Genomic DNA, 16458 nt, shown 5'->3' with positions numbered 1-16458 from the left:
AACTCTGTAGGCTTCATTGCAGAAACGTGTTTCATCGGTGAAGCACAGGATGCAATTAGAGGAAAATAAAATCTAAAACTGATCAATGAAGAAGTTTGTGTAATGAGGCCCCTCCCACTTTATTCATGCATGTCTTTGATACAGGAAGCGTGGATCCCTCGTTTCCTGTGGGGTTCCAGGATGATTAAAGGTGTAGTTCGTGCTCTATTCGGTCGTGACGGTTTTATTTTCTCGGGCTAATGAGCGCTACGCTTCTTGTTCATGGCCAGCATCAGTTCGGACATAAAGTCTCCATCCCCTCCCCCTCCTCCTCCTCCTCCACCCCCACCCCGTCCATGCATCAATGGCGTAGTCCTCTTTGGCGGAGCAGGAGGCACCTTCTTCATGGAGCCCGGGGGCCGTACTGCTGCTCTGGGGGCAGCGGCGGGTTGAGGTGGAGGTGGAGGTGGGGGTGGAGGAGGACCTCCAGCTCCTGTGAACATTGGAGGAGCTGCAGGAGGAGGAGGTGGAGGTAAAAACCCTGGATCTGGTGGTGGAGGGGGCAGAGACTGGTTCATACCACCGAAACCAGCCGGTGGGGGCGGTGGTGGTGGAAGGCAGCTCACTGGCGGTGGGGGAGGTGGCAGGGAACCAAAGCCAGGAGCAGGAGGAGGGGGCGGAAGGAAGTCTGGCGGGCTCTCTGTGGCATCTTCGACGGGCGGGGGCATCGGTGGGGGAGGGAAGTGGTCCATTGCGGGTGGAGGTGGAGGGAAGTTGTTGGGCAGGTGCGGTCTGGATGAGGACGGTTCTCGGGGGCGTTTGGCAGCCAGCGGAGGAGGTGGAGGAGGGAGAGCCGGGTCTGGAGGTGGTGGGGGGAGGTTGTTGGATGACGGTGGGGGCGGAGGTGGGGGAGGAATATTTCCCCAGTCCTGAGGAGACAGAATGGAACATAATGATACTACATGTGCTAGAGGGACGCATCATTTCGGTAATCCCTGCTGTCAGATTAATGTTCTGTACCGTGGAGTCGGGTCCGGTTTGGGAGTCGTGGATGTGACCGTTAGCCTGACCCGGCGATTTTGCTAGCAGAGAAGAAACACCATGAGCGAACATATAGAAGAAACACAACCTCATCCGGGTTATTTTACACCAGTGAAGCCGGTGGGGGCCTCCTACCTTTGATGGGGGGTGAGGGCGTGGACGGGTTGGAGCGGGGCGGAGCGGTGCGGTTCGTCCACACGGCGCTGATGGCCGCCTTCTTCTCAGCTGTTTTGTAGTTTTCATAAAGCAAGACGCCATACTGGGAGAGCAGGGAAAGACACCACAGAGAACGAGTCCAGGTCAGACCGAGGTCACTTCCTGTTTGTTAAAGCTAAGGGGTTAGCTCACCTTTGCGATGCGTATTCCGGTTACCCACAGGTTCATGGTCCAAGCATCGTCGCAGCACAAATACTTGATGTACTGGGATTCCTTTTGGATCTGAGGATGCTGTAAAGACAAACAGTCTGGTTGATTCAGATTGATAACATTAGCATATAGCCTAATTCTTAAAAATACCAGAGACGACACGATGATGGAGTTCTCATGGAGACGGTTTCTTCCCAGAGTCTAGGATTGCTACTTCTTGATGCATAGCATCAAAAAAAAAAAAAGAAAGACCAAAAGCGATTCAGCAGATCCAGATATTATCTTTTTTCTTCCTTTTTTTCCAAAAGTTGGTGCCTTTGCAAACCCAACGCTGACAGTTGATGATTTGTATATGTTATGCTAGTAGCGGTTAATTTAACCTGGAGTCGTTAGAGCTGGGGGGAGGGGGGTGTCTGGTAACGTTTGAACCTCTTCAGACCCAAAAGGTGCTGACTCACAAAAACCTTTCTTGAGGGAATGATGGGGATCTTTTGACACACGTCTGCAGTTGATGTCATTGAGACCTGAAGACGGTCACATTGAGTTTACGTCCATCTAGATTTCACCACATGGGGGCAGAGTGCGTCTAGAATGACTTCACAGACAACATCCAGTAAGGGGGATGATGCATTTTCAGTTCCTCTTGTTCAGAAGAGCCAAGTCAGGATTTCTGAATATGACAGTAAGACAAATGTGTGTCGCTGAGACGTCTGAGGCTCCAATAGTCTCATTGTTGGATTTCATCGGCAACAAACTCTTAAATCCCTGGATTGTTTTGCTCTTGTCCTTGAATTTGCTGGCATCCCATGAACACGACCCTGAAAAAAGCAGCTTCAGTTTCCGCTGCATCGTCTTCTGCTGCATGATTCCTAAGACAAGAGATCCCGTGAGACACGACCGTCCTTCCAGATTGCCCGTTTCTGACAGGTCATTTTCCCCTTTTCGTTGTCTGGCAGCGCCTTTCGTCTCCTCTTCCCCCCCTCTCGCTTGCCCTTCTGAGCTCGTTTTCTACTTCGTGCTCAACAACGACTCAGATGGTTTCTGCTGATTCTACCATTTCTCAAAAGTTACGAGAAAAAGAGCAAGAACTTTCACTTCCCTTTAGGACTGACCACTGACTTCTAATTCTAGCTTTTTCTCGTATGAGTCAGCATTTCTTGCTTTTAAATTGAGTCCATTAGACACCTTCCATCGCTGTTAGTATTCTCATTTGGCACTTTTCAGAGAGATGTAAGTATCTCCTTAAAAAGTTCCTGTTTTATTTCCTCATATTAAACATAATATCTTGAATTTCACCGCCGCAGTAAAGCAACCAGACAACCGGATAGTCAGAAATCATCGTTGGTATTGGGCCATGCTCGCTAGGTTTAATGCTAACTCACCTTCAGAGCGAAGCAGAAGTCAGTGGGGGCCTTGTATTTGCTCTTAAAGTCTTTGCCGTAGTAGACGTTCAGATTGTCGAGCTGGACGAAGCAGACGAGGTCCCGGGACGACTGGAAAGCAATCAGGCATTTTGTTCTGATTCATTCTGCAGCATCTTCTCTTTTTTTTTTTTTTTTACCATTTTCATGCAGGTCCTGTTTAAACGTTATGCTTGGGAGTACAAGAGAGCAGCTATAAAAATGTGTTTATAGCGCGTTCTGTGCCGCAAAATAATATCTCCTTTTGACCCCTCCCCGCCCCCCGACCTTGGTTTTCCCTTTGGGCACGTAGTAAATTCCCGAAGCTCTCAGCTGGAAGAGACGCTGCTTCCAGGATTTCTTTCCATCTTCTTTGAGGTGCAGCACGGCCTCCAGATCGGGCACGATGATGGAAGAAGTGCAGAAGTTCTCCTGCAGAGGCAAAAGAGGGATGAAAGGGGTCAAAGGGTTCAGAGAAGCCCCCACTGGGAAAACTGCCACTTTAAAAGGAAGAACTGAGTTTGGGAGAATGTTTTACCTGAATTAATAACTCCTTGTCCTTGTCCTTTATCTCTCTGAGTGTTTTCTTGTCCTTCTTCCACAGATAAAAGTTCTGTCAGAATAACACGCAGTGGATTAAAGATTAGCGAGGCTAGCAGGTTAGCTATACGGATGCTAGCTCAATTCTCATGCAAGAATTTAGCTTGAGGTGCTGCTGTGTGTCATGTCACAGAGCAGCCATAATGATTTTATTCTAATAGTTTAATGTAAATGCAGACGTCCATCTGGTCAGAAAGAAAAACACTGAATGAACTTTATTTTTACGGAAAAGTTGAGTTAAATTTAAACCTATTAAATGTCAAAACAAAACATGGGATGTCGGCGTCCCGAGCAGAAGAAAATCAGCTTTAAAAAAAATCTTTATTTCATAGTCTGGGGCTGTGTTTTCATTGTGGTGAGAAATCCCAGAGGGGGATTTCTGTTTTGGTAGCTCAGAAGTTGAAATTGTAAAGGACATTCTGTATAAAACAGATCCGATTTTCGCGGGTGGGGGGGACGGGGACGTGGACGACATGATGAAGTGGTTTTAAAATGAGAATATCGTCCTGGATTTTCCAATCTGTCTGTGCCAACAGAACAGACTGAATCCATTAAACACCCTGAGATTACAAAGGGTTCCCATTCTATCAACAAACATGCCAAGATCTTGATCTATCTTGCCCGAAGCTGCTTTGTCTGATATGTTACAGCGAGGACGTGAAACTAAAAGGTCGTCCCAGTGTGGCGGAAAAGCGTCGCGTCATTCGAACGATTGAACGGTGAAAATAGCCAGATGTTGCGTAGCTGAAAACGAAGTGGACATCTGCACAAACCAAGGCCAGGAATAACGAGGCGAGGTTAGGGTTAGGTAAATAAACGTGTTTAACAATGACGCGACCGACCTGCGGGTTCTTGAAAACTTCATGTTTTTCCGGCCGTTCCTGAAAAAGGATCTTGTTCTCGGTGTCCCTCGTCCACGCCAGGAGAGGTTCCACGAGGTTCTCGTGGTCTTCAAACGTTCGTTCTGTCAAGGAAAGGTCAAATTAGACGCCATGTTGTTTTTCATGTGAGCATCAAAGATTTTGATTTGTGGGAAGATTTGCATAATTTTAATGCGTTTTTTAGGAATTTTGTTATTTTTATTTTAACCGTCAACCACCATTCAGGCGGTTTTTGAGTCATGGAAACACTGTGGGACCTGAAATGGAAAAGAATCTATCAGTAGTTTTTTTGTGTGACCCTGCTAACAAACAGACAAACAAACCAGCAAAAGTGTGAAAACATGCATTCTCTTCCCCCCATTTAAAACGTCAGCTCATAAAAGATCACTTCTCTGCACATTCAGACCCTAAAGACAGAACTGCACACGCCCTCTCCGCGTGATGAGTCAAAGCTTCGCCGTAAACACAGTAATTCTGCACCCTGTTCTATTTACTAATTTATTTGATCATTCTATTCGCTCTGTCACAAAATCTTTAGATCAGCTGAGCTCGATGTAAAAACCCGTCTCACAGCTGTCGCCCTTTTTCAAGTGAGATTAATTAAGGAAGAGTTTAATAAAAGTTAAGCCATTGCTGGAAAGAGTTTAAATGCCATTAAACCTCAGACACATTAAGAGCAATTTCCTCCTCCTCCTCTTCCTCCTTTTCCTCCACCGCCCATCCAGAAACTGGGTGTTGTACCTCCCCATCAGGTAGGGGAGCATTTGACTGTAGTTTAGCCATAATGCTCAATTACAGGATACCAGCTGAGGTGGAGGCAAGCATTAAAGAAATTGCTGCCAGGGTTCCAGAGCATAGTTTGCCTGTTGCAGTCATTAAATGGATGGTGTGACTTTGCTGCTCCAGTGAGTTAAAGGTCCTTTTCAACTACATTAACCACATGGTGTGTTTTGGGTGTGCATGGTGAGCACATGGCTGAATTTAACGGGACAATGGTAACCGGCGTCACTGTGTGTCTGTGGGTGTTTATAGGGCACGACTGGCCCTGACATTTTGCTGATGAAACCAAAGGTCCTGCACAAATGTGAAGAAGTTCCAAGCGTGGCTTCAAAATGTCTCCAACTATTTTTATTCTTTCCATCGTCGCGTCATCACACAACCTCAGTGGGTTGACGGAGATGACACCCCGTCCCACCCTGTGCCCATGAGTCAAAGGACTTTTTTTTAAAATAGCAATCTGTCAGAAAAACGAGGCTGAAAATAAACCGTGTTGACCAAACGAAAAAAGACACATTTCCTCATATATTGTTTGCAGAGGCGTCACTTTTACCATCAGACGTAAAAAGAGATCTGAAATATTCCGAGTATTTATGTATCTACAGCGTTCATCGCACTCCGTGTTGTTTTCATCCATTTTTAATGTAATTCAAATAGATAAGTAAAATGAATAATTTGATGTCGATGAATTAAAACATTTAAACTGTTTGAAGTATTCAAAATCTTATTCAAAATTTTATCAAATGACTACACATAAAGTTAAAGGAACTTTCATATTAACACATTTCGGTGTCCAGAAATGCACCGAGTCTGTTCATTTTCTATGTTCCTCTTATTTCCAGCATTCCCGTCTGTAATTATATTGTCTAGTGGAATTAGGTGAATTAATCAGGAAAAATATAGAATAATTCTAGGCGTAATTTTTAATAAAATGACTGACAGCTTAACTAGCTGCATATAAAATTACAGTACTTCATTATAATGTTGGATTTAAATACTGTAATATTGACTTTGATTTTGTCACTGATAGAAGGTAATGACTTTACCACCTGTGTCCCATTAAAACAGTTTCAGGATGGGGTAAAATGACTCCCCTGGTCATGATACATAAGATTGGTTTTCATCAAATGTGAATTATCTCTGTATGAATCTGTTGAAGTTGTTAGAAAGCATAAAAACCAGGCGGTGAAGAGCAGACAGAGGATCGGAGGGCGCTGCTGCCGAGGTAAATATAGCTCAGACGGCTCAGACGGAGGATTGATGTCATACGGCTTCCATTTTCACATGACAGGGTATGACTGGCGGCGTCCCACATGGCAAATTAAACTCACCTGTCTGCACCGTATGTGTGAGTAAGAGAGAATACAGGAAGCGGGGAAGAATGATTGGAGTAACATCAATGTTTCATAGTGAGCTAGTTGCCATCGTGCCAGTAAAAACACCGTCCATCATCTGGAGCTGAGTGAAACATCCCACCCATACGTATGCGTTTAACTGACCATCCATTTAAAAACACGACAAAGGCTCATTGAAGCTGTAATCTACCATACGTTACCCCGCTGCACCGTGTTTATGCTTCTTTTGACATATCTGCCACCAGACTCAAACTCATTGCAATCATTTCAGCACCACATTTACTAGATCAATAAAGTCACGTCATCAGTTCTATTTTCTGCTTTTGAAAATTCTCGTCACGACTCAATGATTGTTTGATTGCTGCTGGGAATATGCACCGAATTATTTTAAAATACTTCATTCCAAGACATTTCAACGCAGCAGATCCGTCACGAGACGAACACTGAACCACTATGGTGCTACATCCAGTAGTGACAACATCTCAGAGGCCGTAGTGAATACTAAACACATCAGTCATTCATGATAAATAAAGAAATGATCTTCTCAAATGCTTCTAAATCTTTTTTGTGTCATCAGGACAAACTGCATGTCTCGATATGCTGATGGGTCACTGCTTTATCTAACTTATGCTGATGACATGAGTCATTTTAACAGTCAATATCAATGGAAATATCAATGGAAATCAGTTGTATGATGCGTCAATTCAAACTTGTGCATCGAGTCACCCTTCACTCATAAATTCATAACAAGACATGTATTCCAATTACGGTACTAGAAATCGGGACAATGATTGTTGCAGGTGTGCGAGAGGTTGAATATTTTAAACGCTGTATTTCTGAAACGTACCAAGGTGAAGTTCAGGGTTGGTTTCACACAGGCTCCAGTCAACATTGCAGTCACAGTGAGTCTTCTCAAACAGGTTGTCCATTACGTCCTTGACGCTCTGCCTCTCATCGACCATCAGGGTCTTGGAGCTGCCGTCATTCAACAACACTTTCACCACCAACTGTTAGAAAAGAGTAGTTTTAATTTGTCGGTAGAAAAACGAAATTCCTTGATGTGACGCCAGTAACACACAAAACGAGGCTTGCAACACGAACGTAACTCCAGAGTAGAAGATTGATAACATTCTCATGTCTTTATGTTAAATGGGAAGATGCAACTAGCCGCCAGTTAGCTTAGCAAAGATGGAAAACAGAACCGTACACCCTCTATAAACACAGATGGTAGATGACTATTTTCTTGTGTTTCCAGTCATCACATAATGCTAAGCTAAGACAGATTCAAAAGCGACGTAGGTCTTGTCAATGAGCCCGTTTCCTAAAGCTTCATGCTATTTATTGAGTTGTAATTGATTTTGTTCTGTGGGTGACAGACTGTTACATCATGTTGTGGCCAGCAGCAATTGTGTTGAAGTGTGTCATCAAATCGAGCCTCGAAGCACCTGCTGCCTGTTTGTTTGCCTGTTTAATTGCAGGCTATGACAGCAAATCGTTGTTTCTGTTTCCTAGTTTTAAGAGTTGGGACATCAGCACTTCTGTCTCTCCATTTAGTCCAAGCTGTTGACATTCGACCATCTCTACTCCTTTGTATTTGTCTCTTTTTGGCCGACGTTCAGAATTAATTTTTCACTGGAGTGGAGCAGTGCTTTCCTCACAGTCTCATATGGCTTCACACTTCCTCTCATCTGAAATTAATCCAGCTTTGGAAAGCTGAGGAGTTTCACAGACCCAAGGTCAGCCAGTCGCTCGCCTCGTGTCATAAAAATGTGAGTTTCAGAGATGTTATCGCTGGAGGATTTATAGCGTTAGATCACATATTGCTCCGTCTCAACCATCCCCAGAAAACAATAACGCTTTGGCGTGTAGCTGAAACATCACTGGATATCGTTATTTTTCCTCTTGTGGTCCTTCCATATGCAAGTTTCAATACATATCTTCAAAACATACAATTCATGCGAAAGCATGCTCTGAAACCTTAAGGGCCTCAGCCTTTAGTGTTTCCTGCTGGGTGCACCTTACATTTTTGGGACAGATGTTGCTGTTAAAGTGGTCTGTGGTCTGAGTTTAATCATATCTGCACACACATGGTCGGTTTCCTTTGTGCAGCTTTTAAAGAATTTATAACAAAACTCACAGATCCATGAATGGACTTGCACCCATGTGAGATTTAACCCTTGGCTTTTATACCATCAATCCAGTGTTGACCAGCAATTTTTCTGTTGGAACAATTACTTCAGTTTCATCAGAACCACATCTTGGCTTTTGTTGACCACTTTTATGATAAAGTAGCCACCCAAACAGGAAATGAAAAAGAGGAAAGTTGCCATCCTTTGTTTTGATTTGATGTTACAAAGTTTGAACATCATGTCCACATAGCCAAAATTCACATTACTTTTTCCAGCAGGGAGTGCTCTTCTGTGTTGTCTTACCTTTTTCACTTTAGCTTCTTTGAGCTTCTCAAGGGCAAGCTTGATTTTGTCTGCCTTCATCTGAGCCTCAATTTCCTCCTAAAAAAGGGGACATTTTAATAGTGTGCTAACACCTGAATACCATAGAAGAGAGATATTCTCACCGTAGTAAGTTCAGAGGGCGTAGAGTTTATTAAGATCATTTCATAACTGGCATTTCCATTGAGGGAACTTCATTTGGGACGTTACGTCTAATCCATCGGTTCTCCGTTAGAGGGAATCGGATATAAGAATAAATCCAGCCCGCAGTGCAGTTTTAATGAAGTTGTACACCCCTACCTCACAATGACGCATTCTCTGCCCCGGTACAGCTGGTGTTTTACCTCGGAAGGATGAGGTAACAAACCCTGCTAAAGCAATAAGCTCCTGTCTGACTTCACCCCGTCCCACCCTCCACCAATACCACCATCCTTCGCTTCTGATCCTGCGACTCTTTTCTGCCTGACGGCTGGGAGTGTTTGATCTGTTCCAGACAGACTCTCGACCGTTTCGCTTCACCGATCTCTGTCTAACTGTAACAGATGCCTCCATCCAGCGAGAGCTTCATCATGATCTCACCGTCCAGAACGTTATAAGAGAATACCGCTTCCTCCAGTTCCACAAAGACTCAAAGAGCTCACCAGAAATGTATATGCTGGGAGATTGTTCTGTTTTACCGCACTTATAGTGCTGTCTTGTCAGGATTGACTTTGGGAAACCAACACAACCAGTAAAAAAAGAGAATGCCTCTTTCTTCTTCCTGTTTAGAAATGGGGTTTTCATTTTCAACTGCTGTGGATTATTGTGGTACTTATTTTATTTTTACACCCTTACAGGAATCCTATTTTCGGAGAACTCTCTCTTATCTCACAAATTGCATACTGACTCACCATTGTGGGTTTTGCTGACTGCGGGGGTGGAGGAGGTAAAGGTGAAGCAGCAGCGGAGGCTGGGGTGCTGACATTGCTACTGGTGTGGCTGGCGGGTGATGTCGGGGACACGAGGGAGGAGGCAGGTCGTTTGCCCGGCTCCTCGAGAGGTGGTGGCAGGTCTGGCGGGGGCAGACCTGGCCGGGGTAGGTTTGGAGGCGCCTGGCCTGACGTGGTCGGTGACGGTACCTTCAGACTTTCTATTTCGGCTGCGAGTTTCTGTTCCGAAGCGTTGAGGTCAGCCACCAAATCCGCCATGAGTGCATCCAAATCCGTGTCTTCCAGTTCATGGAGAGAATCTGATGAAGAAAATCAGCTTAACTATCAAAAATTGACTTAGTAAGAGTTGATATTTTAAAGATAAGTGTATAATATTTGCTGAAGCAGTCTGGTGTTAATGTTTTGTTACACAGAAAACAAGACCTTCTTTCCTAAAAATCCTACTTTTAACATATTTATATGCTTTGAATGATTCAAGAAGCAAACTGATCCAGGGTGTTTCAAGGTGCTTGTTCCAAAAACTGATCTAACTGGGCCCAATTTGATCCTTGACCCGAATCAAGCTCGGTCATGTATTCAGGCCATTGTGCAACAAAAATACTCGACCAACTTGCTTTGTCTTTTCAACCTCTGTTGGATTGTTGGCCCTTGTTGAAAGGTCGTGAGTCATGACGCTGCTTTGGAAAGACTTTTGACAGCTTCTGCTGCACAATCTCTGTCTTGTTTTAGCATCAACCTGCCTGTTTGACATCCAATCAGAACCGTGTTTGGCTCAAAGAGTATTCTGAAGCTTCCTTTTAAGTTAGCAGTCAGTACAACTAAAAGCTGTCCATTCACATGACTAGCAGCTCACGAAACATCCGATATATCCTGTACTTGCACAACTGCCCCCTTGTAGCAAGAAATTCTGGGGAAAAAAAAGAGAAAAGAAACCAACACCTAGCTCTTTGTTTAATTTCTAGAAAAAAGGTGTGAAGTCACCATTAAGGTCGGTGAAGCCACCGGCGAAACTGACTTCCTCTACTGGGCTTGGGGGGGACGCAGGAGGTACTGTTTCCTGATCGAGACTCTGCAATGAAAAATCAACAAGGTGGTGTATAAAAGTGTGAACACATATGTTAAGAGTCACAAAGATGCTGAATGGGTCGATACACAGATTGAAAAGGGTCTGAAACATAAACTGTCCTCAAACACAGGAAGAAAAGTTCAGTGTCTTACATCTGTTTTCAGGTTCGACACCTAACACGGCGGCTACTATGTGTCTTCTTGAACGCCGCTGGTGAATGATTAAAAATCAGTGGAGGTTTAAAAAAAAACAAAAAACATCAAAGTGATCAGTGGGGCTCTTCACAAAGAGAAAAATGTGTAATCTCTGGCTACTCATGAGTTTGCCATTTGACCTCCCCCCCCTCCCTAAGAGAGAGGGTAATTTATGGATGTTAGAGTGTTCCCCCTGCCGTGACTGTTGTGTTTGCCAGTCTGGAGTGTCTCCATGATCGATGGTGGGCTTTAGCGGGTCTGTCATCTGTCGCTGAAGAAGAAAAGTCTATCTGAGGTATAAAGTGAGGGAAGTGGATGGAGATTTATTGGCTCTGGTTACTTCATGGCAGGAAAAAGTTGTGTGTGATCCGTTTTCTTGAATTATATTATATCACAAGAAGAAAGAGAACCTGACGCCTGGAACTTTACTCTTCTTCTTCTTCTTCTTTATTTAAAAAGACTTTGACTGCTATATTTTTGTGACTTGACTCACCTGAGTCAGGAGATCCATCTCCCCCAGCAGATCACTGAACATGGCATCAATGTCATCCATCTGTTTAAAGCAACACAACAAGGTAAAAAAAAAAAAAGTATTGTCAAGATCAATCTGCAGGCGAATTCACTACAAAGTGAAAACCTGTTTATGGAAGCAAATAATCCCCATTGATTAGCTGCGGTTGTCATGACGAATGACAATGCGTTGAATGAATCTGTATGGAGAAACGAATATTAAACACACATGAATACGCAGCCAGCGTTTGGGCGGGGTACTGCTCCTGTGTTCTGAGCGGGAGGTTGTAATTCCTGCCCCGAGGCCGCGATATCTTGCAAAACATGTCCAACCCAGGCAGAAGGAAGAAGTCTGTACCCGTAACTCCCAGGCATTCATTCTCACCAGAGCGTGTTGCATCTTGCTGCATGCTTTCAACTGCAAAGCGCAACATGATTCCAATAATGCTGCATTATATATTTTTCATGAATGTTTTCTGTTACTTTCAAATGTAAAATGTCAAATTTACGGGCTGCAGTCTTCTTACTTAACATGCGAATTTGTTTCAACACCTTCAGCAGAGTGACCGTATGAAGTGGGATGCTAATACACTTAGCTTCCCTGCTACACATCCGTGTAGTTTAACCCGTGTGGGGCGGCTGGAGTAGCTGTGTTTTCCCAGAAAACAACTCCTGAAGATTCACTGGAGATTTCCATCTGTTATCGTGTACAGTATGCTGTCTCTCACACATGTCTAATTTGAATCCTCATTTCTCAGAGCCCGTGTTATGATTGGCCAGAATGTGCAGTCTAAACAGAGTCCCTGTTTTCCTGCAGTGGAACACCTCCAGCAGCGAGGAGGTGTTGCTGGGAGTTCATTGGGTTACTGTACGTGTGTGTGTGTGTGTGTGTGTGTGTGTGTGTGTGTGTGTGTGCGTGTGCGTGTGCGTGTGCGTGTGCGTGTGTGTGTGTGTGTGCTGCATGCTGCCAACTAGAAGATTGATTAAGTCATGGAGGGCGCTGAAACAATTCATGCATCATGACTGCTGTGATCGCATGACCGATCAGGTGTGTCACACCCACGTCCTGGACTAATAATAATGGAGGAGAAGAGGTCTATAAAAAATATTGTTCATATTAATTCATTTGCATTCATTTTCTATATATATTTGGTAATAATTTTCATATAGGGGTCTAACTGTTGTAGCATGTGGCCCACCTTTTTACTCCAACACACGAATGCATACCCCAAGGAGGAAGTGACAACTTCCTGCAGATTGCGTTTTTGAAATTGTATAGGAAATGGTGACATGAAAAACCACCTGCAAGCTTTAGGCTGCTGTTTCCTTTGCTCACAGGATGTTGTTGAATTACCCTTAAAACAATTAGTTTGTGTTCATGCATAGATTCTAGCATTACACTGATGCCATTGTGAATGAATGCTTTTAAAATCACACAAAGAAAACATGGTTTTGATTACTGTTTCGTAGTTAGTTAAGAATGTCAATAGTAAATCTTTGCATTTAATGTTGCCTAATTTTTCTTAGCATTTAGAGTGTAAATGAAAGGAGAAGCTAGCCTGGCTTTGTTTTAACAAAATCTGCTCGGCATCAATCAACAGATTAAATCCATGAAAAAAATTAAAGGATGCAGCTAGGCTAGCTCTGCTGTCCTGCTTCCAGGGCTAAACTAAGCTAACTGACTCCTGAATGTAGTTTCATATTTTGCAAACACGTGAGTCATATATTGATCTTCTCGTCAAATCGTCAACAAGCCGGAAAATCCATTTCCAAGGACACAAGATGACCCTGCTTCTCAAAAAAAGCACCGATGTGGATGTACCACACAGTACAAAGGTAAGCCTATATTCTTATTTCCATGTATGTCCTGCTAATTCTTTCCAATTGGCCCCAAATTTTTAAAAAAAATGTTATCTTTGGCTCATAGTTGTAGAGACAGTTGGGTATGACTAATATGATTTGAAGGAAGAATTAGTGATGCTTTCAAATGAGCTCACTTTTCCATTTTAATCCAAGTGATGTCAACTGCAGATTGAAGCTCTGTGAGGTTAGCCGGATAGAATTTTCATTCAATAACCACATTTATCTACAATAAAGTCTATATTTTAAAAATTTATGATTGCTTCAGTCAATGCTGCAGAAAGTAGGAACAATAAAAGTATTCACTGTGTGCACCGTTTTTATTTTCCTCCCAGAAACCGCTCTGAAAATATGAGATTTGTCAGGATTCATAAATATTATTACAAACTCTCAGGGCATGAAAACAGACTACCCTCCAACCCCTCCCGCACAATGCATTTATGAAAACACTCCACTTCTTGTTTCCAAAGAAATTAAAGAGAAAAACATTTCATGGCGCATTACTACAGGAAACGATCCACCCTTAATAACTTCCAATATATTTTCAGCCTTTCTGATCTTCAGTTTCAAACTAGTGGCACCAGAGCGAGATGTTAATCATCAAGTTGCACCGATTAATTGCCTAAATCTTAGTTGTGTCTTACTGTGCCCTACAATAAAGACAGTAAACTATAACTGACATTTAAAATAAATGCAAAAAGATTGTATCTGTGTTCGATGACGGCAGCAAATCGACCTGTTTGTGAATTTCCAGGAACAGATTATATTTACATGGAGCAAACATCCCTCTGCACCCATGCTGTACATGACTCATCTGAAGGTTTATCTAAACATATTGCAGCGTTTTTCTGGACTGACAACATGTACAGATACCATCTTGCCGACTCGACACATTTACACCCTTATTCCATCCATGTCCAGCTGGACAGTAGAGACGGTTTCTAAGTTATGAGTTCAGATTTCTCCGGTTAAATCTCAAAATCTAAATGAAATAACTGTTCCTCTCATCACAAAGTGACAGCACCATGAACTTTAAAATAAAAGTCCGGTCATGTTGTGGTTATTGAGCAATATAACAGCGGGGGCCACCCAACCCATGAAGTAACACCCTTTTTTCACCGAGATATGCCAAATGGCTCTTCTTCAGGACTCTACAATGGCTTCATCAAGCTTTAATTCACAACTATTCCAAAAATAGTGAAATAATAATCAGTTTTACAATCAGCTATTGACAACAAATCTTTTACACAACGGTCAAAGTCAAGTCCGCTCTGAGGAAAGTGGGTGTTCACCATTAACTACAGGTCCAACTTAACAGAGGTGTGACTTACCTTTAAAGTCTACTAGTCCTCGATTCACCAGTCGGTTTAGAGCCTACAACTTCATGGACATCACTTCAACGTCTAAATATCATTTACTACCCAACAGCAAAAAAAACAGTTGGGTGTTCATCTGCTTCTGTGACTCCTCGACTTCTTCCTGCTTAATGCGGAAGTTCAGGTCCAGACCTGTCGCTGCATTCCTACCCAGGACTCAGAAACTTTCACAACAGTCTTGTCAAGGCAGCGCTGTGGCGCTATCGTTCCCCTTGAACAGCCTCCTTATCTCCGGGACAAGGAGAATGCTGTGGCCGGCAATCGCGGCCCCCCCGATAGACAACCGCTGTAGCGTCGACAATGAGGTTGTTTTGGACGATAGGAGAGGTTTTGCTGCGATTGAGAGAACGGCTGATTCAGCAGGAGGAATGTAGCGGTTAATTATTGACCACGCTGAAGCTGATTCACAGCAGGGCTTTAGCAGGAGTTGTAGCGTGACACGTCACACCAGACTCCAGGAGACTAAGGAGAAACCCCCAGTGATGTAATCCCCCGAAAAACTAACTCACCTACAGACAGATTCATTAATTACTTGTTGTGCAATGTTTGTATTATGCTAAGTATTTATGTATAAGCATAAGTATTTATGCTTCCAACCATACTCGAGCACGCCTTCATTTGCCCAGTGTCAAGGAGGAAGTACCTTAAGACACCGGTGTGGTGCAACAAGGTCAGTTATCTTCAGTGGCAAGCTGTGGAGCTATGAATAGCCTCCACCTCTTATCTGACCACGCCGAGGCAGATAACGCTGTTTATTTGCATTTCTCCTTGAGTCAACCTGGGAGGCCAAAAAAACAAGATTTCTCATCTAGAAGCAAACGGTCCATTATTGGACTTCAGTTAACTTCCACCCCCCTTTCTGGCCTCGTTTTGAGCCTCGTAAGCTGTTTAGAGAAGAAAATAGTATTATTATGTGTTCTGTTTCCTCCCCAAGAAGCAGCGTCCAATGGGAATGTCCGACCACCCTCTCCAGGGAAAACCCTGTCATCAGAAAAAAACTGAACGCCACAAGGAGAAACCAAATAACCTTGAACACCTCCGAGAGCCTTTGACTCATGATGTATTAAACAAACGCCCGGGTACAGGCATGTGCCCCGACTGCCACTCATTTCCTTTCTCTTAAAGAGGTTGACAAACACATGGACAAAGGCCGGCTCCCATTAGCTGCGAGTTTCTCCTCAACGCCAGCAGAACATTTGTCAAACAGATCCAGGGAGGAAAAACTCTGCAGCAAAGAGAGGGATGTTTTTTTTTCCACCTTGTTGCTTCTACTCAAACATCACAGTCAGAAAAAACTGTGCAACACTGTTTTTCAGTGCATTCATCTGATATTGCACGATTCAAAAAGCAATTTTATGCTTATTATAGTTGCATTACTTGCAATTAAAGTTTCCATTGTGGTAAATCTAAGTGCACCGACACACCTCGTAATACCTTTTCTTGAGCTTCTCTGAACTGAAAGAAAATGGGGTGATGATGACAAAACCAGCGTGCACCTTGCAAAACGATAAGCATTTGTCAAAGACTCTGCTGCAGAAGACAAACTGTCATTGTGATGATGTGAAACGGGATGCGTACAGGAGTGTTGGAGTGCCCTCTGTTTGTGCTCAGATGTACTGTACACGTCAAATGGAATCCTGGGTGGCGTGAAGCCCTCCGTGCTACTGAGCCTGC

The 16458-nt window shown here is 43.5% G+C and overlaps 1 protein-coding gene across 1 annotated transcript; it reads right to left on the bottom strand.

Annotated features, from left to right (window-relative positions):
* Positions 1-227: 227 nt before the first annotated feature.
* Positions 228-15317, bottom strand: apbb1ip (amyloid beta (A4) precursor protein-binding, family B, member 1 interacting protein). Its single transcript, XM_068343521.1, has 14 exons — positions 14740-15317; positions 11532-11591; positions 10760-10847; positions 9740-10077; positions 8832-8909; positions 7247-7406; positions 4229-4350; positions 3325-3399; positions 3075-3218; positions 2769-2879; positions 1369-1467; positions 1156-1279; positions 1000-1061; positions 228-908 (listed from the first exon to the last, which is right to left on the bottom strand). The coding sequence occupies exons 2-14, from the start codon at positions 11589-11591 to the stop codon at positions 237-239; spliced, it is 2133 nt and encodes a 710-aa protein (XP_068199622.1). The 5' UTR covers positions 14740-15317; the 3' UTR covers positions 228-236.
* Positions 15318-16458: the final 1141 nt, after the last annotated feature.

Source organism: Antennarius striatus, chromosome 20 (genome assembly GCF_040054535.1).
Source record: "Antennarius striatus isolate MH-2024 chromosome 20, ASM4005453v1, whole genome shotgun sequence".
Classification (NCBI taxonomy): domain Eukaryota; kingdom Metazoa; phylum Chordata; class Actinopteri; order Lophiiformes; family Antennariidae; genus Antennarius; species Antennarius striatus.
This window is presented reverse-complemented; position numbering and strand designations above follow the sequence as displayed.